At 38.8% G+C, this 14628-nt stretch overlaps 1 protein-coding gene across 14 annotated transcripts in view; it reads right to left on the reverse strand.

Moving 5' to 3' along the window:
- NRXN3 (neurexin 3) overlaps window positions 1–14628 on the reverse strand; it is a 1774776-nt gene that overhangs the window by 163250 nt on the left and 1596898 nt on the right. For all 14 annotated transcript variants that reach the window (XM_043920656.1, XM_043920646.1, XM_043920650.1 and 11 more), the window contains 2 exons: window positions 13071–13160; window positions 7195–7502 (listed from right to left, as the gene is read on the reverse strand). In XM_043920656.1, coding sequence (XP_043776591.1) covers window positions 7195–7502; window positions 13071–13160 — 398 coding nt within the window. The remainder of the gene's footprint in view (window positions 1–7194; window positions 7503–13070; window positions 13161–14628) is intronic.

Genomic DNA, 14628 nt, shown 5'->3' on the forward strand with positions numbered 1-14628 from the left:
GTAAAGATACAGGCTTTATACTTGGCCAAGTAGTCTGTTAGGTGATCGGACAGTCACTTAGAGCTTTAGAAACATTGGGGAGACTTCCCTGGAGGTCCAGTGGCTAATACTCCATGCTCCTAATGGAGGAGGCCAGGGTTGGATCCTTGGTGGAAGAACTAGGTATCACATGAGGCAAGTAAGAGTTCACATGCCTTAACTTAGAGTGCTCATGCCTCAACTAAAGATCCCACTTGTGCAACTACAAAAAGAAAAAAGAAACATTTGAAGACCTCCATAGTGAGTAGCCAAGAGCTGACTGCACCTCCTTCTCAGCTATTAAGATGGCTAAAAATAAGATCCAGTGCTTTATTTGCAGTTCTGGTCAGAGATTCTACCCTATAAATATTACATGCTAATTAGAAGGGCATCTCTACAACTTATCTGAGCATCTTGCAGAGTTCCTGCCTGTATGTGATGAGGACCTTCTCAGAGATCCTTTCATGGACTTTTTCAGCTTTGGGAAGTACTGATCTCTTTGTACTGCTGACACCTAAGTCTTTAAGAGGTAGGTAAACCCATCAAGTTCCCTTTTTTCCCATTAGAACTATGCAATTCCAGAGAGAAAATGTCACTGGAGGGTTCTACTAGGTAGAGTCCATTCCCCCCACCCCCAATTATTCTCCAAGAGGGGAAAAGAAAGTACCTGCGTGAGGGTAAAGAGGAAACAGAAGGTATTTCTTGGCTGGCAGCTGAAGGCTAATTAGACAGACAAATCTTCATTGCCTCCCCCAGTTATGAGGCTTGGCAGGAAAGGAATGAGCCCTGGAGCCCCACGTTATGCAAGGCCATTAATCAATATTAGTTGAGCCCCGATCCTAAAATAAACTTCCCCTGGAGGCTCTGCTGTCTTATGGTTAAAGCGAGGGATGGAAAACTGTGTGGACTCCTTGTCTCACTTCTGTCAAGCTGATGGCAGCAGGAAAAAGGTAGAGGGGCCCAGAGGGGTGATTTGGGGGGTAAGTATAACATAATTTACCTCCTATTAGAGCATGGTATTTGAAATAAGGTAGATGAATCTTGTATCCCAATCCAAGACAGTCTGATTATTCAAAGAACCTTCAGAAACCTGTTCCAGCCAGAATCTCAAAACCCCATGGATAACAACATACTGAAAATGAATGTGTCATGTATTTGTGGAACCATATGAAGTTGCTGATATCCGACCACTCTGCTCCTACAAAACTGGCAGCTTCACACGCTTCATCCTAACAAAAAGCTTTGTATGTAATAACCACTCAGCTAACTCCTACTCCATAAATTCCTTCTAATTGATGAGTTCAGGGCTATGATTCAATCTGGAACCCTCAAAGGAAATCCTGGGTAATAGTGGGTTTCTGTGGGTGTAGACAAAATTGTTTTTGTGCTTATCCAACCATACAAGAAGGCTAAGCTCTATGAGGATCTGTGAGTCCTGGTAGAGTCTCTTGGGTTGAAGCAGTTTTCCGAATGTCTAGCATTTAGTGAAAACTGATGGAATAGGGCATGGCCTAAGTTCTTTTCACATGTGGCTGTATGTATTACTCACCACAAGCCTATGGTAAAGATGCTCTTGAGCCCATTTTATAGATAATAGAACTGAAGTTTTGATGGGCTAATCAACTCATGCAGAAATACATAGCTAAAAAACTGGAAGAACATAGGGTCCAATGAGAAATTCTGACTCTAATTGCTCTCTCTTCCCTTCAGCACACTGGGACTCCATCAGGAACATGCAGCGAGAAGGACCACTGTTTTTTGGCAGGTCAGCCTGCTGGTTTTCTGTCTGTTTTAACTTTTAATTTTATACTGGAGTATAGCCAATTAACAATATTCTAACAGTTTTAGGTGAACAGCAAAGTGACTCAGCCATACACATACATGTAAAGGATTAAATTTTTAATCACAAGTTTTGGTTTGTTGTTTTGCCATAAGTAATATCAAGGCTGAAGGGTGCTTCTGAAAGAACTTAGGCCCCAGCGTAAAAGCAGACCATGGGGAGGACTTTCCATGAAGGTATTGTTACAAAAGCTGAAAAACTGTGGCTTCCATCTGCAATTTTTGAAAGTGGTCCACGTTTTTCCCACCAAACTTGTGAGTTCAAGAAAAGAATGAAATCTCAGAAAGCTTTTACATCTTTCATTTCTATTGTTTATTGGGAGTAGTTCCAGTACTGAGTGTTATGATTTTCTGGTAATTTTCTGGTGTCAGGCAGCCCTGGCCAATGCCAAGGTGACTTTACCAATGCCCAGTTCAGAAAAAGTGGGTCACGATCAGTCTCCTGCTAAAAGCTTAAAAACTATTCCAAATGGTGATTTGCACGGAACACATGGAGTTCTTTCTTGACTAATAACTTGGTCTAGAGCACTAAGGGAAGAGAATATACCTTACTCTTGGAAATATTTTCTTCTTGGCCTCTTGCAGGAACATTTTGGTCCTAGTGGCTGACAGTGATCCCTAAAAGACTTTTATTTCTCACTTTTACCCTTCTGTCCTGATTGAAGATTCAGGAATGTGAATGTAGCCTGAATTGAACTTTTCCATTTTAGAAACTGACCTATCACAACAGTCACTCCCCAGCACTGGGGTCAGATGTCAGGTAATGGACGTGCCTGCATGATCTCGGGGGCATCTCTGGTAGTGAAACCCACAGGGAACCTGATCTAGTTCTCCCCTCTAGGACCTCTTCTGTTTGAGGGAGTTTTAGGCCAAAACACTCAGAATCTGAGTCCCTGATCTCCCACCAACCCTCCTCTGTACACTCTCTGTTCTAGTTGAAGTTGGCTATCTCTCTAGGAATCATCATCTCTGACTTTGTCAATTTAGCTTCGTACATTCAACCAACCTGAGATATGCTCCTTTCTCCATGTATCCAAGACTTGGAAAACTCTTTCCACGAGACCTAAGTCTCCATGAAAGGAGTCCGAGAGACACGGAGAGTGACATGTTCACAACTGAGTCCAGTATTGTTCATCCACTGAGGCTCCAGGTGCATGTGTGAAGCCAGAGCCTCCAGCCCAGAGTGGCCACTGAGTGACAGCCAGTTCCACGTGAGGCAGAAGAATGTCTTGCCATTTTTGTTGTTGTTCAGTCACTAAGTCATGTCCGACTCTTTGCAACCCCATGGACAGATCACTCATCTCTGTCCTTCACTGTCTCCTGGAGTTTGCTCAAACTCATGTCCATTGAATCGTTGATGCTATCTAAACATCTCATCCTCTGCCTCCCCCTTCTCCTTTGGCTTTCAGTGTTTGCCAGCTGAGCCCTGCCCAAATTTCTGATCCATAAAACCCTGAGATCTAATGACATAATTGTTTCAAACTACTAAATGATGACAGGTTGTTTCCACAGCTAGGTAACCACAACATATGTGACCTCCCCAGGGTCGCTTAGCTAATACGAACAGGAAACTAGGTTCTAAACTCAGACAACCTGACTTCAAGTACATGCATTTCATCAGTCTTCTATAGTTTTACCACTGGGGGGAAAAAATTTTCAATTGTCCAAAGTCCACTGATCATCTTAGAGGGAAAATCTTCCATAGGCCATGCCACTTCTGATTGTTAAATGATAAAGTACATTATAAAGCCTATCTTGTTTTCGGATTTACTCAACAAATGTTTATTGAGCATCTACTAAGGGCCAGATCTTTACTTGAGAATTATCACCCATCCATTTGCTTTATCAATGTACCCACCTCTTCTCTCAACCTTAACTTTCTTTTTCAATCAGGGGAGTAACCAGAGACATCCTTCTTAATGCAGGGTAAAGACTTAATGCTTGGCACCATGGCTGTGAGTAACTGAACATAGTCCATGTAATTCACAAGTATTTTGTAACACACTAGTACATTAGAAAGATCAAAATGCTAATTATTTCCAGGAGGCTGGAGCATTAGAGGGCCATCAGTTCAAAAACTCTTTGTTCACCTTCACACATGGCTAAGAGCATCACTAAAAGCACTTCACAGTTTTTCTTTGATCTAAAATCAACATTAACCAAGGTCTATTAGAAATGAACAGTTCAAACGATTTTTTTTTTTACCTTATGCTTAAAGAAATAACCAGTGGGTTTTTAAATAACCAGATATTTATACTTGTGAATGCACAGGCTTATTTTGTTTCTCCTGGAAGAGTCAAATTTTAGGGCAACTCTACTCTAGCAATATTATCAAAGCCAAGGAGGACAGAACAGAGTCACTTGGAAACGGCTGTAAGATTTCACACATAGGTGAAAACATGAATGATAAATCTACGGACATGAAATCCAGTCTTCCTCACCTGTTTTTTTTTTTTTCCTGAAGATTTCTTAGAGATCAAATTTTTAAATTTGATTAAATAAATTAAATTAAATTATTTTTAATTGGAGGGTGACTGCTTTACAATATTGTGTTGGTTTCTGCTATACATCAACATGAATTAGCCAGAGGTATACATGTGTCCCCTCCCTCTTGAACCTCCATCCCACCTCCCACCCCATCTCTCCTCTCTAGATTGTCAGGGAGCATTGGATTTGAGGTCCCTGCATCATACAGCAAACCCCCCCTAACTATCTGTTTTACATATGGTAATGTATGTTTCAGTGCTAGTCAGAGCTCAAATCTTTATGAATCCATTTCATCCAGGAAAATTAGCTGGCTCACACAGGGCACATTAGAACTTCCGAGAGTGACTTTCTTCATCCAAAGTCTTTGCAGTCTGGAAACTGTCTAAAACCTTGGATAGAATCTAAGGGTTGTTGGGTCCACATGCCTAACACAAGTTTGATATGATCTACAGAATGTACTTAAGAGGCAGACTTGGAGACAGGCAGGCTATTGAATTTTATGTATGTGAATGTTCACTGTTGATAACCTTTTTTTTTTTAATTCACTAAACATTTTATTTTGTATTGGAATATAGCTGATTAACAATGTGGTGATATATTCAAGTGGACAGCAAAGAGACTCAGCCGTACATATATATGGGTACATTCTCCCTCAAAGTCCTTCCCATTCAGGCTTCCACATAACAATAGCAGAATTGTTGGTTATCCATTTTAAACATAGCAGTGTCTACCTGTCCATCCTAAGTTTTTCCAGAGCCCAAGGCAAAATCCTTATGGCTGGTTGGCCGAACAAAAAGTTCAAAACCCTTAGCATAGTTATTTCCTTTAGCTAATCTTTACAAAGAATATGGGGCTTTTAAATCTCTCATTCCAATCTATTCCAATTCTGCTCATCTGCTGGCTTTTCTCCAATAGCACTTTATGCTTTTATACACTCTTAAAAACAACAAGCATCAACAGGTTTATAACTCATTTTTATAGCCTTGTCTTTAGAAGCAAAAGGAAAGCCATGCAGATGTGATCCAATTATTACTAGACTAAAGGAAAAGGGACACATCAGAAAGGAGGCTGTCAGAGATGACATCTGCCAGCTGTCCACAGCTGTTGTCCTCTAAAATGACAATAGGTCCAATGATGTCCAGAGTCATAACCACTTACAAGACCTTTGTACCTTCTATCGTAGGCTTTCTTAGTTTGTACAAATACTCACTTAATCTACTCCCATTTATGTATTTGCCCCTGGAGGGAAAGCCCCAAACTGATCATTATTATGGCTTAGTCCCTGAATCCCCATGTAACATTAAATCCTTCTGAGGTCAGTAAAAATGTAGCCTCAAAAAAAGACTACAGGGCCATCCATTCCTACGAAGAAAAAGCCATTTGCTCCTCTGCTTCCCACAGAGTTAGTGGAATGTATTCTGACAGAAACAGAACCAGACCTGTGCAGACAGAACTATCCTTTCACCAACAATAAACAGATCTGCTCTCGAGCTATAGAGAGTCATAATAGAAATATATATTGCCTTTTATCTTCTTTTCAGTGAGTAGAGTGAAGTGTCAGGAGTTATTGCTTTAATATCAGCGGAGAAGAAGCTATTTTTTTTGAGCATGTACATAGGTATGAATGTAACAACACGTGCAACTCTAAGACTGGGAAGTAACCGGCTTCTCAAGTAGCCTTTCTAAAACAAATAAAATTGTACCGATAACATCATCTGTGAATCAGCTCCCAATTGTTCCTGTGGAATCATGTAAGGAGCTGTCTGGCTATGTCTACTCAAAGACAAGGGAAAAGGAAGACAATTTTACCACTACCTAACTCACATAAAATTAATTCGAAAGAATGAGAACACATCAGAGATTTAATTGATTATTGACTTTAGGTTTACAGTGCCCAGTGAAATCAATGGAAAGGTGATGTCAGAGACTCAATTGAATCCCTGGATAATATCTTAAACCAAGAAACAGAAAGGACAAGTACTGATCTACTGAATCTCCTATGGACACTAACTAGGCTGGGGTCAATTCCCCATGAGCAATTGGAATGTCTTATTTTTTGCCTGAGCATTTAAGGTTAATACTTCGACTAACTTTCTACCCTCTAATATCTAGATTTATGAGAAGCCAAGGTAATCAGCAAAGCATTAAGCTTTAATTTGGCTACAATTACTTTTAAGTGACAAAACAAAAACATTAATAAAAACTAAGGACTCCCTACATAGTTAAACTCAGACCTTCAAATTTGCTAACAGAATTAGGATTTTGGTCAATACAATGTAAAAGAAACAAAGTAAACCAAAAATAACAAGTGATTAACCAACACTTATAAAATACAAGTATTGCATTTTATAAAGATTGATGAAAACTTCAGCTTCATCTACCCTTGATTTAATGCTACCCCTTGGCCTCAGAAATGAACAGTTCATCTTCCAACACTAAGCCATCAGGAGGATGCAAGTAGAATTTAACTAGAATATAGTCTTTCCTATGATAACAAACGTTCCTTTCCTCCTTTTTTTTTCCTGCTGTTGAAAAGAAAGGTAATAAAATGAGAGGAGAGAGTATGTCATAGTGAAAATGTTCTCCATCTCTCACCTTGAATAACAGCTTTACCATTTCAGTGATGGATATAAGAGTAATAACCCATGCGTGCGCACCAGACATTGATAATTTCTTTAACGATTACTTTGTCTTTCTCTACTCCTGGGTTTTACTACTACGAGCATCTGTAGGTGTCCTTCCTACAAACATAGTAATTCAGACACTTTAGCTACAAAGCAACACTGACCATGATAGCAATGTCTCACAGATAAAGATGCCGAACCAAGGAAATGCTGGAGGGAGGCGTACCTGAATGCTGGCTGTGGAGCGATTCTTGCGGGTTGTGGTGGTAGCCATGGTAGTGGTGGTCTCCATGACAGTGGTAGACATCTCTGGCGGCATGGAGGTTGTCTGTGTTGTTCCCAAGATTGATGGGACTTCTCCCACCAGCCGGACACTTCCATTGATTTTAATATTGGGGTTGTTCTCAGCTGCCATGTTCAGTACTTTCAAACCATCATAATAGAGCCCAGAAAGCTGGCCTTGGAAGAGGCGTCCTTTGTCCTTTCCGCCGATAGCTATTTGCGCCTGGGTGTTGAAGATGGTTAACTGCCGGCCTAGTGGGTTGGGTGGAGGAAACATCATTATTCCCATACATTTTTCTCTGTTTGCCTTACCTGGTCTGAATGGACCAGACATCAAAACAGGCTTCCTTGAGCAACTGAAGAGGAGAAAATTGGATAGCAAAAATTCAGTAGAGGTATTGGCAAGTAACAAAAATTCAATCTAGACATTGGCAAATAACATTTCCCTATGTTTATCTCTTCCACTGTCTAGCTGAATATCCTAGACAACCTGAATAATTGAATCTCTACTTCTTTATTGTGAAGCAGGAGAAATCTTGCTTCAATGATGAGTGGTATTGCAGTCTTCCAGGGTATACAGTTGTGGATGACAGAAAAAGAAAATAACCCAAATCAGGTGATTATAATAATAAATCATAAATACCTATTGTACTGACTTTTTTAACTTACAAAGTAACATAATGAAAATGAAGGAGAATTATATAGGGCAAATAAAAACTCAGTGGGGTAACTCAGTACACTGAACTAAAAAACTAGGTCTGATAGTTAGCTGAAATTAAATTAGGTTTTAATTAAGAGACCTGCAGCTATTGTGTACTTATAAAAATAAACAACTCTAGGAAATAAAAGATTTCCTAGAAATTTTCCTAATGTATAATATTCTATCCATACTTGCTATTTCATAAACTTTATGACAGATTATTTCCTGTCTTTATTCATTTGGGGAAGGTGAGAGACCATGATCACACAACTAAATCGCTCTTGAAGGTATGGAAAATAAGTAGACATTGATCATGTCAGCAAGAAAGGGAGAAAGAAAAATGACATCATTCAAAATCAACAACTTTTAAGAGGAGAGATAGGTGTTAATGAAAAAGGCAACACATAAGACACCTTAAAGTGATATACAGGTTTGTTAATGGATTGAAGACACAGTAGCTCACCTTATTGTTAGTTCCCATTTGGGGAACCATTTAGGCTCTGTGTACAGAAAACTATCAGAATGAAATCACGGCAGAACAAAGAATGGTATAAGTCAACTTATCTTACATCCCAACTATCCCTATTTTAAAAAGCTTTCCTTAAGCTTGAGATCTTTCCCAGAAAAATCTAGCTTTTGAAGGACAACGCCTTCTGTTCTATTGTTTCTCCAGATTATTTGTCTGCTTTTCCATATGGAGAAAGATGGAAAAACTTTTTTTAACGGAATTAAGTTTATCCTTTTTGAATTTTTCCTCCATTTTAGTTAGTGATCAAACAATGCTCCAGTCATCCTTAATCTTGCTGGAATTATTTTAGCTATTAATGACTGAAAACAATGTTCTAGTATACTCACCTGTTTAATTGAAAGGAGTATTTTTTTTGAAGACTGAGATCTTTGCTCTATGATCTCTAATATGAATAGAGACATACTGTGATATTTAGGCTCTTAACTTCTACCACTATTATTATATGGTGTTTAAGTCTATATGTGCTGTGTGTGTACTAAGTCACTTCAGTCATGTCCAACTCTTTGCAACCCTATGGACTGTAGCCCACCAGGCTCCTCTGTCCATGGGATTCTCCAGGCAAGAATACTGGAGTGGGTTGCCATTTCTTTCTCCAGAGATCTGCCCAACCTAGGGATTGAACTCATGTCTATTATGTCTCCTGCATTGGCAGGCAGGTTCTTTACCATTAGCACCTCCTGGGAAACCCTTAAATCTATATAATGATTAGTATCCTTGAATTTCTAGTATATAATGTGGAATCCCTTCTCAATGTATAAAAATGGGTGAAATGGAAGAGGTTAGAAATGGGAAAATGCCTCTACTCAGTGGGAACTCTTTGTATAAGAGCCCAATCCACTCATCAGGCAACTCTCAAGGGCATATTAGTCAAGAATGGTTTATAAATAATACCACTTTGGGAGCTTTAAACACTACACTGTGGAGAATTGGCCAGATAATTTTGTTATAGTGAAAATAATGTCTATAAAAATATGTGGAGCATGGAAATGGAATCTGTTGGCTTTAATAACAAAATTGCCCAGATCCTAAGGGACTAATCAAATAGATCTAATAGATTTCCACTTCTTTTCCCATCAATTCCTTCAGTGCCCTGTGCACACACATCATTGCCTATTCTTTGACCTCTCATTTTTCATATGAGATGCAGCAAAAAGTTCAATGCACAATAATGCTGGGTAATGGCCTGGAGCTCATTACTATTTAGTTTTTTGACAACAGTTTTTTTTCTGGGAGCCCCAAGCTTACTACTGAAAGAAATGCCATGATGGAAGGGGAGAATAAATATGCTCTCAGCTTTTCATAGGCATTTGGAGTAGCTTAACATAATAAAAAGTTGCCTAATATGAGATCTGTAGGGCTAAAGTTTAGTGTCTTGTACCAGATAGCCCCAATGCCGTAATATCCCTTCCATTCACATAACTGTTGGCCAACCATAATATTTATTCATTGCCTTTTTTATATATAGCCCAGCACTGAAGATCAGTTGATGGTTATAACTGACTATAGTAGATTTTGCATTTCTAATATTCCCAGAAGTACTCCACATCTATAATGGTCTCCATCTTATTTTTCTAGTGATGTTATTCCGCCTATGCTTACAAACAAAGGAAGCTCAGAGAGAATTGAAATGCAAAGCTGGCTAGGAATGATGGATCTCTTTTATTCCAGTTGCCATGGTTCACTCCAAAAAGTGGTCTCTGCTTGTTCAAGATAGACCCAAGTGTGGAGCAAGGCAAGACGTTTCCTGGGCTATACAATTAAACCATGGCTTCATTTCTGGCTATTCCTGCTTTCACAGAGAGATCTGACTAATCATTTCTTGACCACAAGACACTGATGGGGTAAATAGGGAAGGAGTGTGTATGTTTCAGGCATCCATCATGCCATAGGAAGTATTTGGGTCTTTGTTTCATGATTTATTTTTGACTGGATCTGCTTTTGTTATGTTCTAAACCTCTTTCCCAGCCCTCTGTACCTTAGATTAGGTGGTTAATAGTAATGCTGGCAGGCACTAAAGGAATAGTGGGATATTCAAGTCTTCTGCCATCTTTTCCTCTGATCAATTTCTCTCTCTCAAGGAAGCAGGAGTAAGTGAGTAAGTGAGAAACAATCATCATGACCCTCTCCTTGTGAAGGACATAAGGGACCGACCGCAGAACATTATACTATCTGCCCAAGATTTCTCAGAATCAGGGCCAGGTCTCCTTGTCGTCATTCATTATGATCAATCATGTTTTGTTTTGTTTTTTAATAAGAGATGACCACTATTCTATCTATATCCCAGTCTGATAATGGATTCCAATCTATCACCAATAATATAAAATCTGATTACAATACCAGTACGGGCTTTGTAGCAGTTTATTTTGTGTTTTGTTTTGGGTGCCCGTCCTCCTGGAAGTCGTTAAATGCTCCCTCATTTGGACACCAAGTTCACATACTGCTTAAATTAAATCTTTGCATGTTTCCAGTCAGTGTTGCACAAAGACTAATTAATTAAACCTCAGAACACCCTTGGGGAATAGGCAGTATTATTTCTCCTCTCCTCAGATGGGAAATCTGAGATATAAAGAGGTTAAGTGGATTGTCTAAGGTCAGAAAGTCAGTCAATAGCAGACAGCGCCAGAAAACAGGCTAGGGAATGCCGTGACTCACATCTCCTCTCCAATGACAGAAACAACTGTTTCTGCCCAAGTGACAGAGCCGTCCAAGTACTAACTAATGCCTCTGCCTAATCATCTTTCCAGATTCACCCTTTTCTAACTCCTTGTCCCTGCAAGGTCCTTTGGTATACGTTTTCTATTTCTTTGAAGGGAAAGTTAGCTAGACAGAGGAAGAGATAAAGCAATAGAATGAATAGATGTTACTTACCTAAATGAAAGAAAAAAGTAATTTTGGCTAAAATAATGTAGGAGAGAGAATCCCCTAGTTCTCATAGAACTCTTTTCAATATTATTTGCATATATAAACATACATACTCAGTTAAGAAACAAATTCCTCCCTTCCTCCCATCCAAACCACCCCCTACCCAGTCCCACCCGTTCAACCTCCCTCTATTGTGTGTTTGGAAGCGTCCTTCTATTTAAAAGCCAACTGATAACAATGCTATTGGAAGAAAAACTAAAAGCCTACTAATAACTTTAAAATGATTAATACAAATGAAAATGCCTGGCATGCTATTGAACTTAGACTTCAAAAGGCAATGGAATAAAATAAAATATTATTAACATAAAATTGAAAGAAACAAAAACAATTTTCTCAGGCACATGAGACTCAGACATGCATCTAAATTGTCTTTTCCTTTTTAAGAAGTGAGGCAGTCATCATCTCTAATGTTAAAGGGACTTTATGAGTTGGTGATTACTAAACAAAATTATTTGCTTTTTAGAGTTATTCTTAATTTATTTTTAATTAGACCACGTACGTTAAAAACAGGGCAAACAGTTAAGACTCAGTGAGGATTTTCCGTGTTTAAAGTCCTGAATGTTGTCACTCAACTTGCAACTGTAGTAGTCCTTTGTCTTTTTTTAAGTTGCATATTAACATACCCCATTACTTTTTATAAATAGCTCAATCAAATCTCTACATATTTTAAAAACTCACTTAAGATCTCCTTAAGAAAACGAACAAACAAACAAAAAAACTCAAGCTAGAAGAGTAGCTACTGGCTCAGGGAAAAAAAAAAAAAGTCACCAGCTTGTTCAAGTCAGAAGTCTTTCTTCATTGAAAGGCAATAGCTTACCTCCCAATGAAGAGGAGCCACACAGAAAATTCTAACATCACATATAACCGCTGCCCTCTTTTATTAACAAAGTGGTTGTTTTCTTCAGCAAATGAGAAACTGCTGTTTGGCCTTCCATTAACCTTTTATTTTCCGACTACTTACACTTTCGTTGCATACGTATCAAATACACAAAGGTACCACACAACTGAAGTGTAGAATAAGTTTATCTATTTATTTTTTTTAGTTTCCATCAGTAACTAGGATGTCATTAATCTCTTATGAAACATATTTGCCTCTGTAAGTTTAACTCTGAAGGCAAAATTCATCCTTCTCATTCTTTTCTTGTTTAAAAACAAATGTTAAAGAACATGGCTCCCCTTATAACATTTGTTTAAGCAGTTTAAATTACGAGTCAATCTATGATTTTTGTTGTTGTTGTTGATGTTAACCATGCTACAGATAGCAAAGCCAAAACAGCCTCAAGATGTTAAGTTTAATAAGTTCTTTTGAAATTTCTTTAGAAAGCTCTGGTATAAGAGGTAATTTAAAACAAATTAACAAATAATGTCATGCAGTGGTTAAATTGCCATAATACATTTCTTTTTTTAGAGGTTCCTGGAATTTCTTGTTGGTGGTTGTCATGCTGATAGAAAACTAGATGTTAGTCCCTTTAACTGTATTTTAATGGCAATGTATTATAGCATGATTTATCAACATATGGCAGGTGGAAGCTGACACAAATTATAATGAAAATTAAAACAGTCATTTATGCAGCAGGCGATTATCATTTAAGGAACATTTATTTGCAGGCTTTAAAAATGAGGGTTTAGAGTCAAATGATTTTAAAATGAAAGTTTTAACGACAGTTACCTTTTTCCTGCAGCCACTCTTCTACGGGCCGGTTATATTTGAAGGGGATTTTCTGTTTTACCATTTGGAAGCGTTCATTATCAGTGTTGCCTTTAAAGTTTAAAAAACAGCTTAAAGAAGAATCTGAAAAGTCAATAAGTCATTCAAAAACATCCTAGGTTTTGGTGCGTTTTATGAGGTTTTTAGAGATAGATAGCAATTTATCTTTAGTGGAGGTGGAGTCGAAGTCACTCTGCCCTTGGCTGACAGGTTTGAGGTCAGGTTATTCTTAGCTATGCCGTGCTCTGGAGAGTTTTGGGAGAGGGGCCGGGGGTGGGCATCCGGGAGAGGCGTGGCTGTTTACGGAAAGGTTTGCCCCTGCTCTTCTCCGTCTGTCTCCAACCATACCTCGATTGGGTCAACGGAGGCACAAGGACCCCCCTGGCTTGTGAGTATCAGGACCCTTGATGTCTCAGTCACACATATTCCACACTCACTTTGCTGTATCCTATCAGAATACACTGAAGACCGGAGCCCTGGACCTCCTCATTCTCCTCTTAAGTGTTTGCAACTGCTCTACCTTGCCAGAGAAAACAATTGAAGCCTTGATGGCCAACGGAGACTTCTTATTCCATAAAGTGGGGCCCCGGTATCCCATTGCCTATGTAAAATAGAGTACCACATGGAAATCTTTTCATCTCTATCCCTTGGTCCAGATCTGTTCCATATTTTAAAATCAGAGGAACTCCCAAGTAAATATCTGTAAATAAAAGCAGCTATACATATAGTGGTATAGCATTTCCAGACTTTTGAGCATCTATATTTTATTAATACCAATAGACACAGGTTTTATAAGTTTACCTAGTCTCACTCTCTTTCCTTCCTATGAGAGGTCCTTCCTGAATATGTCTCCATTCAAAAAGCCTGTTAGGGATACTTCTTCCAAGCATGAAATATCTAATTAATTTCAAGGCTCAAACATAATGTTTTTAACTGTGAGTATGCCCCCTTTCTTCCCTTCGTAAATGTTATTACCACCCCTGGATGGTTTGTCTAATTAGGACAGACTTGGAGAGTGGTGGTGTGAAGATATACCCCTAATGAATATGCTTCAAAACACAAAATAATGAAGTCACGCTTTGGGAACTCTACTGTCTTGTCAACCAACCTCACAGAGATCAAACAGAAACTAGTGAACTTCTAAATTACTTCTGACTCTTAGCCTTCTAGTATTGGAACTTCAGGAAGCCCAATCCAGATCACCAGCGTTAAAAGTAAAATAAAAATCTCAAAACAGGTGGTTTGAAAGCAATTCATAAAGAAGTATAAAAGCTAGAAAGAATATTAGGATGGCATGTAGCACCAGGTGGATAAAAGCTTGCCCCAGTATTTCCATCTCTGGGCCACCTGCATGTTGGAGTTTTTACTGGTGGAGAAGATTCTGCGTGTGGTCAGATTAGTACCTGCCATCTGTGACAGGCAGAATGGTAAAGGGTACTGGGTACATTTAAAAGATTTCCCATTCATTTCTCCTTTGAACAAATTAGTCTTAGGAGCTGACTCATTATTCTTACTCCCC

Source organism: Cervus elaphus, chromosome 12, assembly GCF_910594005.1.
Source record: "Cervus elaphus chromosome 12, mCerEla1.1, whole genome shotgun sequence".
Lineage (NCBI taxonomy): Eukaryota > Metazoa > Chordata > Mammalia > Artiodactyla > Cervidae > Cervus > Cervus elaphus.